Source organism: Sesamum indicum, linkage group LG7, assembly GCF_000512975.1.
Source record: "Sesamum indicum cultivar Zhongzhi No. 13 linkage group LG7, S_indicum_v1.0, whole genome shotgun sequence".
Lineage (NCBI taxonomy): Eukaryota > Viridiplantae > Streptophyta > Magnoliopsida > Lamiales > Pedaliaceae > Sesamum > Sesamum indicum.
In genome coordinates this window covers 8,659,873-8,669,456 of record NC_026151.1, presented here as the reverse complement: position 1 = coordinate 8,669,456, position 9,584 = coordinate 8,659,873, and the positions used below count along the sequence as shown (strand labels likewise).

Genomic DNA, 9,584 nt, shown 5'->3' with positions numbered 1-9,584 from the left:
TTTATTTTTTAACTTCATTGCCGGCAGCCATATTCCTTACCCCCATTACAACGTGCGCACCACGCAGTGCAAGAACACGTGCAGTTTCTGAACCGATACCACTTGATGCGCCTGAAATTGTTGTAAAACGAGCAAAGTTATGTCCTGGACGATAATGTGTTTGCAACAGTGACTGTGCATGTTGGGTATACACAGAAAAGAACAGATGTCAAATTACAAAGGAACTTGCACATTTAGGAATCAGGGGATCATTTCAAAGAGTTTTCTCAATGTGAAACGGGATCGAAAGGAACTAATAACCAACAAAAGCATCAAATTTTCAGTGAATTGCTTAAGGCTAGTCCAAGCTAACTGTGTGGTCAAGAAGCTCAATAATCCTACAGAATTGCATCATGTAGTACTAAAACCTCAGATGGAAGAAATTCATAATATTTTGACAAAATAATACTGCAGAACTACACTAAGATCCGATTCAAGAAATTATTGCAGATGCATCTGCAGCCAAATTGAACACGTCATGTTGGATAATCAGATAGAAACTGTATGTACACAGAGAATTACAAAAGCCACCGAAGTCAAATATTTGCACAATCTTGGGGGTACACAAGGCCAACAGCAAATAATTCTACAATCCACAAGCCGACAACATCTAACAAGATTACATATCACTCCTTACCTGTAACAATGGCAGTGAGGCCAGATGCATCAATTCCATTGGTAACTTCCTCAGCTGTGGACGCTGAAGAAAATCCAGAAGGCCCTTTTCTTCGGAACAGCCACATCTCCTGAAAAGGCCCACTTTTTGCCACAATCTTTCGTGAATTCGTAAGTGAACAAGACGGCAAGAACACACTCCTGCTTAATTCTGAAACGTTACCCAATCCAAAAGCAGAACTGACCATAAAAATCTCGACCAGCTCCGTCGTTGCGTGTCAGCAAATAAAACCACGGAACATCTGCTGTGACTGGGAGTGTGAGCAAATAATAGCGCAGACATCCTCTTTACGAAGTGGGCTGCATGCGGATGCGGATATGTGACCTGTGGTGTGTTGTCTACCGCACATGTTGAGAGCTTCTTTACTACTCACTAATTATTTGTTTTTAAGGTTAATCATATTTAAATTCTTTTAAAAATATAAAATTATATATATATTTTCAAAAAAATAAAATTATACTCACAATCCTCTAAAAATTCACCGTTTATTTCTAAACCCCATTCATTTGATTTGGACAAAAAATACTAATGTTGATAAAAAAAAATACAAAAATCATATACAAATTTTGTACTTATAAGAGAAAAATGTAACAATATTAGACTCATTCCATGTATATTTATGTATTATACTTATCCCCTTATAAGTATAAAATATACATAAAAATATTAAACGAGAGGTAAAATTAAAATTTTATACAAACTTTTTTGCTGTTGTTGAAATCAACATTTTTCGTCCAAACTCTAACGGAATGCTGTCAATCAGGTGTAAAAAGATATTTCTCGAGGAGAGGGTAAGGAATAATTTTAAAACTTAAAAAAAATTAATTTCGTATTTTTAAAAAAAAAAATCAAAGTATTATTAACCCCTTACGTTTACTTTTATTGATCCCCATTTTTATTGAATTTTCTAATTTAAATTTTGTTATAAAAAAATCATAATGCAATTTCTTTTTTGTGCATTATATAGATGGAAATTATTGAGTTACATATAATAATTTTGATTTTCTTTCTGTATATTTATATTTTAGGTTGTATTTTTGAGTTTCATTATGATTTATATAATTATTCATATTCTTAAAAGAAAAACTAATTTAAAGTGGGTGATAATTTTTAAATATAAGTATAGATATTGACGAGGTATTAGAAGTTGATGGAACAATACTGCTAATTCTAAATTAAAACATACATATTAATGTGAAATGAAATTAACAAAAATAATTGTCTTTTTCAACAACTGATTACATTAATAACTCCAAAAATTGAAAATACATCGAATTGATCAATATATTAGATAAATTTCACTGAATTGATATGAAGTAAGATAATGAAATAAATTATAATAACACACATAATTTACGATTTCGAATTTATTCACGAGACCTTAATTTTAACCATTAAAATGTCATTGGTTAACTATAATTTATTCTGAATAAGGCATATATAGTACATATATGTCAAGAAGGTATTAAAAAATAATAATTTTTAAATCAAAATATATAGGAATTTTAAAAGTTAAGGTTAATAGCTAAGGTATAAGGCATATATATATATATGTCATTTGAAATATATGTTGTAAATTAAAATAGTTTAAATTTATTAAAATAATTTGAATATATTGATGTTATGTAGGATTCCATGATCACATGATCTGAAGAGATTTAGGGCCTTTATCTTGGGCTTTGGATGAGGCCCATCATTAAGATTGGGCTTTAATTTTAATTTTACCTCTGGCTCTTGAGTTAGTATTTTTAATCCTATATTTTTACTTCAGGTATATATTTAATAATTTTTTAATAAAATTAATATTTTGTCCTGTAATTATACCAAAATTTTCAACATCATATTAAATTTTTCAAAAAACAAAAAAAATATATAAGATGTTCAAATAAATTCATAAAAAAATAAATATATAATAGACTAAAATACTAAAAACCTACAATTACACAGAAAAAAAACAAAAAAATTGCTTACTATTTAACATGTTGGCGTCCATATTGTGTGTATAAAATATGATTTTAAATGAAAGAACTAACAACTTTGTAAATGTGACAGGGTATAAGTCGAATGCTATTAAAAATATATATAATTTCACAAAACCATCAGAGTTTTACTGTACTGAAAATGCAAAGATTTGAATTTAGAAAGCTTATACTTAAACCCCATCAAAATACACTATCATCATCATCAAACCAACTACAACACAAGCTTCAAAACCAAAATCCAAATGCTAATCCCTAAATTTGGAATTAGAGTAATAGAGCTTGAATGCCTTGGGCACATAAAAGGGCAACAAGAACCCAAACAAATTGAAGCTCCAAAACCCCATATTTACAGCTGCCAGTGCTCTCCCAACCCACACTCTCCTCCAACTCCCTCCAATTCCATACCCCGATTCCACCTTGGAAAATTCATTTCTCACCCACTCCATAATACTCAAGATCCTCATCGCGTTGTAGAACACCGGCACTAGGACGCGGACCGGCAGCGAGAATCTGCTAGAGAACGTTAGCCCCTCCATGAACACCTGACTGGCTAGTAGGAAGACATGCGGTGCTGCGGCCTTAATCCCCTCTTTGTCCCCCTCCAGTATGCCCTCGAAAATGTATGCTATGGGGAGAAACAGCCCGATCACGGCTCCCACCACCACGTACAGGCTTAGAATCGTGTTTTTCTCGCCGTAGACAGGGGGGTCGGGGACGGGGGAGGTGGGTGGAAACGCGACTTTTGAGATGAAGTAGATGTAGGCTACGGAGAAGATGACGAAGGCGAATTCTTCGGCGCTGACCATGCCGCTGGCGGAGAGGACGATGGCTACCGCGAGGGCGTTGAGCTGACGGAAAGTGAAGAAAGTCCGGCGAGCGGGGGGTTTTGCGGCGGAGGCGTCGTCCGGTTGGTGCGGCGGTTCTTCTTTCGGGAGAGTTATGTCACAAGTTGGACCAACCCCACCCGACATTTTTACTTTCTTGATTATAGTAGTAGTGAATCTTGTTGTGAGCGTGGGTGTTGATTATTAGTGATATGGTGGTGACTGGTGAGAATTGGAGAGGGTAAAGTGACGGGGGTGGGAGTGAGTTCCGAGGTGGTTTTCGTGTTGAGTTGGCGGTTATGGTACAAGTGGCGGTTGCTCAGGAATTGGTGGGTCGACGTGTCTTGTACGACGAAGATTCTGCTGGTTTTGTGATGTCTATCGTCGTAATGTACCGCCCTAAACCTAGTGTTTTGTGTTCTGACAACATGATTCATCAACATCTCTTATTTATCTTTAAGAATATGAATATATATGGAATTTACTTAAGTGATTGTACACTGAATACAACGTGTTATATGCCCTTTCTTGATTGACAGGAGTTGCCAAATAGGCGGCAGGCAGGAAATATCCCAATTAAACAGCAGATATATTTAAATTTCAAACGTCGCACTACTGATTTTATGTTCTGATTATAATAAGTAATAGATATATATATATATATAGACTTTTTAAAATTAAAAAATGAATCAATCATTCATACTTGGTCTAGCACCCATCTTGTAGTGATGAGACCCAAAAGGAGTCTTGCAAAACAAACATCACCAACTTTATTACTGGGAAATTATACATGGGAATAACGAGGCTGCATGTCCCAAGTCATGTAGTAATAACCTAAGGACAAAATGAAGAACCTAAATGATCTATCTATCCCAACCCCACCCCCGAGCATCTATTTCCGTCGAAAAGACTTAAATTTCCCGACAGAAAAGCACTGGTAAAACTGGAACCCCTGCTGAGAATGGAAGGGTGGCGAAAAATGAGTATAGTTTCCTCTACAATTAGGTAATAGCTTTTGGTTTGGCTATGTATTTAGTTTTCAGACATTTATCTGGCTTTGTTCTGAATTTAACTTGAGCACCACTTCTGCAAACAGCACTGCATTCTTGACGATCTGGATTGTTAGAGGCCATTGAATTGTCGTGCTGAATAGCTGAGCATCCAGGAGGCTCATGGCCCACCGAGAGGACCAATTTCACATGGTCTGCTGAAATAGCTTCCTTCCATCCTGCATATTTAGAACAAAGAGGTTATAAAGCAATTCAAGATGTAAAATTTTAATTGTAAATAACAGAGTAATAAAGGGTATAACGTAAACTCTACATACTCTGCGAAAGAAACTCTTTAGCAGCAATACTGGAGAATGCAACATTTCCTTTCAGATCATTTTTATCACAAGGTATATTATTCTGCTTCACATCATCATGGTCATCAATGTCTGCGGATTGTGATGGCATACATCTTTCACTGGACATGATTCGATCATGCACCTTTCCCGACGGAACAGCCCTTTCGGAATCCTTGTTACGTCTTTCAATGGATGAGATTCGTTTAGCTTCACCATGGCTGACAGGCCTCCAAAGCTTAGAAGCCATGCGATTAGGACCAGACTGAGCAGCAGCTTCTTTTAAAAGCTTTTCCGAAGTGTTATTAAGCATGGCATGCTGTGTCCTGCTCGTATCTTGGTCATCATATGGGTGGCAATGTTGCTGCTGAGCAGCAGGATTATTCACTGTCACAGAAATTGAACCAATTATAACCTCGCAGTTACTTTCTTCCATCTGGTGACAGATTTCACCCGACAATGAGGGTTTCAAGCTCTCCCCATTATTCTCCGTTTTATGTTCCTTGGTCCAGACTTTGCTTCCATTCAGCAGAGGGTGATCTTCAGATAGGCCGATCGCTTGTCCAAATTCAGGTTCTAAAAGTTGAAGATTTTGACTTGCATGGTTGCCCATTTGTGACCCCGTGACCTGCCAGTGATTGTTTGCTAAATGTTGATGGCAATTTTCAGCCACCATTTGTGGTTCATTGGACTGACAATCGCCTTGGTGAAGACATTCAGTGTTGGCATCAATCTTTGGTTCTCTATCTTTATCTGATTCAATGCTTTTGGACTGGATGGGTTCTATGCAAGAATCAAGATTTGGAGCCGCTTCTATTGAATTTGAACTAGAATCTGATGGAGATGAAGATCCAAATCCTTCAGCCGAAATTGGCCCATCTGCTGCACCAATAGGGACATCCAAGAGCCCATCTGCTGCACCAATAGGGACATCCAAGTCTGCATTGCACTCATAAAATTGTTCCTTCACTTTCTGTTCCTTCTGACGAAGCTTTTTCTGCTTTTTCCTCTCCAAAAGTTCTGCTTGCCTGTAAGTTTTTTTAAAATAGTATATGCCAAATTACACATCCCATCCCCCTGAAATTGTGAGTCAAAAGATGAAACCTACTTTTTCTGTGCAGCTTCTTCCTCCTCGACGAGTAACTTGTGACATCTCAGAGCTTCTGCATCTTTGTCGGCTACCCATGCTTTCACCTAGTTGTTAAGCATAAATAGAGTGGATTGAGTTAGTTCAGAAATCACAAACAAGCCAAGTTGACAAAACAAAGGCTGAAGTGAACAAGAAGATTTGTCAAGTGTCATGCACTTGGGGGTGCATGCAAGACTAGAAAATTGGTTGAGTTTCACCACATGTACTCACTGTATTTAAACAAATTGAGCATAATAGTTATCAAAAGCAACAGTGAGTATAAAGGGAAAATAGAAATATAGAATCAAGGTGTACCAGTTTTTGTTCAAAGAGGAAGCTAGTGCTAGCAACTAAGTTCTTCAACTCCATGCTATTGTTAGCAGCTTCTCCATCAAAAACATATTTTTGCAGAGACTCGGATGCGCCGCCACATAAGAATGTTGTCTCACTAGCATCATCAAGGATGCCAAATAATTCCTGAGAAGATAATGGCAGTCTGGATGGTTTGGCTTGGACTATGTCCTGCAAACAACAAAAGATTTAAGGTAAACAATAGATCGGGCAAGAGATGACTATGTCAAATGGGAGGCGTAGTCAAACAGGGGGCATTAGATCAGAAAGATAAAGATGCCTCCTTACCAATAGTGTAGAGCCAGCCTTCACATAAGCCTGAGGAAGAGTCCAAAGCCCAGGTTTCTGGAGAGAGGATGTCAGAGCCCTTATTACTGATGATCCAGGAATTTCCTGAAGAGCATATTGCATAACCAGATAGTCAAGGCCATGCATATTACTCGATATGAATCACAAGTCCTTTAAGAAGGATACGAGAAAAGAATGAAAGATGCAATATCACATTGCTAACTATCAAAAGTTATAACTCCAATTCCGAGGAATGCTATTAACTTAAAAAGCAAAAGATCAGAGTAAATACAGTGAAAACTTGGAAGGAAACAAGCTTAAATGACTCTCTCTCTCTCTCTCCTGGAGCATCACATGTTTTACTACATTCATCAAACATGATAATAAAAATAAACAACTTTAGTTATAAACGGGAAAAAGATTAAAAGAAACCAGGTATTACCTTTAGCATCACATCGTTCAATGACACTATTTCCTTAGCTTCCTCCGGCGACAGCTGCACATAAAACCAGTAATCATAACCAAAAATATGATGGAGGATATACAAAAAAACGAAGACAGCAGGACGATTAATTACCTTATCCCAAAATTCAGCCAATAACTCCCTATTTCTGTGAGATTCCTACAGAACATTTATACAAGCATTAGAAATACTGGAGAAAACTCAAGAAAGCCTTTAACAATATCTTGCAAGTACAACAGATTAATATAACATATTCCTATTAATGTGCATGCGTATCTATGAAGCAGCATAAAGCTTAGATAACCTTATTGACATTCAAAGACCGACGGTGCACTCGGATGTGCCTCCTGTAGTTAATTGGTGAACAGAATTGCCGGGGACACTTCTCACACTTCTGCATCTGAACTTTTACAGGAGTCATCAAGGGCCAACCAGGGAGATCTACACAAAAGAACAAGAGGCATGCATCAAGTTGAAATAAACATACTATTGCCAAACTGAAGATCAACTGTAGTTTGCCACTTGACAGGCAACAATGATTTCTTCCAGAACGATTGTTTCTTCTGCAGTAATAGGCAACAACTTTCAGATGGAAATTCGACTCCTTAGACATTAAGTAAAGAAAAGTTTGGACATAAAGACTATATGTGATAGTTATTTCATTATTCCCTTAAATTTAGACAGCTTAAAATATTTGCAGACCTGGCTGATCTAAGGCATGAAGCAACTGAATCCACTGCACTGGACTATTCCCTGTTCTTGGAAAAGGGAGAAGAGGCTCCTTACCAATTGCTTGTCTGATAAAAGTGTCAAGGTAATCATTCCCTCCCTCAGATTTCATTGCATTAACAATCCCACTTGTGCAGAGTTTTGCGACAGGCATTCAGATTTCAATTACCACTGGCTCATACTACTGCACAAAAGCTTCAAATATGAAAAGAGAATCATATAGGATGAAGCACGACAACAAGTACCAACAAATAGCAAAACATATAATGATAATAAGCAACACAATCGACACAACTGTGCCATAGCAAAACATATACATACTGCTACAATAATACAAGAAACTAAACATAAGCAACAAAACAACACCAGAACCTGTGTCATATCAGCAAACAAGATTGCACCAACATACAGCAAAATGATTTGAATTATTCATCAATTAAACCTAAGCAAATTCTATATAAACCTTCAGCACAGTATATCCATTTCATGCACGCAACGAATCTTCTGAAACTCAAGCAAACAAGCTAGCAGCATATCACTTAACAATACATTAACACAATTATCCATGCTTTAGTTCAAACCAGTGCCATTCTCAAGCAAAAACACCTAAAATAAGGATCGAATACATAAAAACAAATCATAAAATGAGAAATTGATCACTAAAGAAACAAAATGATAACAATCGCGTTAACGTTAGATCAATTGAAGCCGCTGCGAGCAAATAAAATGTTTTAACAAAATAGAGAAGAGAGGAAAACGGAAACTACTTGCGTAGTTTGAGGCAACGTGATCTGTGATGGCCGGAGTGAACATGTCCACTTACCAGTGATCGGAGCGAGAGCCGGCGATCGGCGGCCGATGCAAACGGTTACCTAAGTAACAGACAAAATCGACAAAAATGAATACACTCGTATAGCTGGTGCGTTATGGACACACTAAGATGAATTTATGGAGAGATAGAAAGTAGAAACAGAAGAGTCGGCGAAATCTTTTAGAGAGAGAAAATGGTAGTGATTAAAATCTAAAAAGAAACCGGAGAGCGGTGAAAATGAGAAGGGCAATGCTCATAGTAGTAGTGCGGCACAATTTCTTCTAATTATGAATATATAATTTATATAATTGTGAATATTTTCATATTCTTTAAATGAAAAATTGAATTAGGTAATAGTAGGTATTAGAGTATATACACACACACATGACACCCTTTTAATTATTTTTCTTAAATTCAAAACAAAGAAAGTGAGCCCACTAAATAACAAAGCAGGTCCATTTTCATTGGGCTACGAATAAGGTATTAAACCCATAATTTTTATGTTCACATTAAACTAACAAATCCAAAGATGAATTCGATTCAACAAATTGATTCATCAAACAGTTGAGATTTTATGCCCCACATACTCATATTCTTTTGAGACATATCATACTGAAAAATTTTAAACTTTTTTTCCCTAAATTTGTGACTACCAACTTGGTAGCAAAACTCGGACTGACTAGGCATGACTTTTTCAAACGGTCATATTTAGGTCTAGATAGATCCAATTCATAATTTATTTATTTATTGTTAATTAGCTAACTCATGTTTTCAAATGGTTCACCGCACGTTGTAATTACTTTCGTATTTTACTCTTATCGTTGGATAAGAGTAAAATACGAAAGTAATTACAACGTGCGGTGAACCATTATGCAACCATAATGGTAATAAATATAATTCATTCTCTCATACTTTTCTTCGTGATTTTAGTAAGTTAATTTCATGCA

The 9,584-nt window shown here is 36.5% G+C and overlaps 3 protein-coding genes across 5 annotated transcripts in view; all 3 read right to left on the bottom strand.

The window, feature by feature from the left end:
- Positions 1 to 996, bottom strand: part of LOC105166688 (short-chain dehydrogenase TIC 32, chloroplastic-like) — a gene marked incomplete in the record, with an annotated part of 3,477 nt that extends 2,481 nt beyond the window's left edge. The window contains 2 exon segments of the mRNA XM_011086135.2: positions 8 to 111; positions 677 to 996. Of these exon segments, the coding sequence (XP_011084437.1) occupies positions 8 to 111; positions 677 to 902 (330 nt within the window).
- Positions 2,865 to 4,002, bottom strand: LOC105166687. The gene has a single exon (XM_011086134.2). It carries the CDS (start codon positions 3,666 to 3,668, stop codon positions 2,943 to 2,945), a length of 726 nt encoding a protein of 241 aa, XP_011084436.1. The 5' UTR covers positions 3,669 to 4,002; the 3' UTR covers positions 2,865 to 2,942.
- Positions 4,269 to 8,900, bottom strand: LOC105166686. Of its 3 annotated transcripts, none has more exons than XM_011086132.2 (10): positions 8,650 to 8,900; positions 7,800 to 8,021; positions 7,402 to 7,538; positions 7,212 to 7,256; positions 7,077 to 7,130; positions 6,635 to 6,739; positions 6,311 to 6,517; positions 5,975 to 6,060; positions 4,849 to 5,894; positions 4,269 to 4,749 (listed from the first exon to the last, which is right to left on the bottom strand). In XM_011086132.2, the coding sequence occupies exons 2-10, from the start codon at positions 7,978 to 7,980 to the stop codon at positions 4,523 to 4,525; spliced, it is 2,088 nt and encodes a 695-aa protein (XP_011084434.1). In that variant the 5' UTR covers positions 7,981 to 8,021; positions 8,650 to 8,900; the 3' UTR covers positions 4,269 to 4,522. The 3 variants fall into 3 exon arrangements, with proteins under 3 accessions (XP_011084434.1, XP_011084433.1, XP_011084435.1); XM_011086131.2 differs by having other exon boundaries at positions 7,800 to 8,010; XM_011086133.2 differs by having other exon boundaries at positions 7,884 to 8,010.

Bases quoted from the DNA above. Each gene is read 5' to 3' on its own strand.
- LOC105166686 (XM_011086132.2), bottom strand. From the start codon at position 7,980: ATGCCTGTCGCAAAACTCTGCACAAGTGGGATTGTTAATGCAATGAAA. The intron at 7,131-7,211 runs GTAATTAATCGT...TTTTATGTGCAG, and splicing joins TGGCTGAATTTTGGGATAAG to CTGTCGCCGGAGGAAGCTAA. The intron at 5,895-5,974 runs GTAGGTTTCATC...AAAAACTTACAG, and splicing joins GAAGAAGCTGCACAGAAAAA to GCAAGCAGAACTTTTGGAGA.
- LOC105166687 (XM_011086134.2), bottom strand. From the start codon at position 3,668: ATGTCGGGTGGGGTTGGTCCAACTTGTGACATAACTCTCCCGAAAGAA.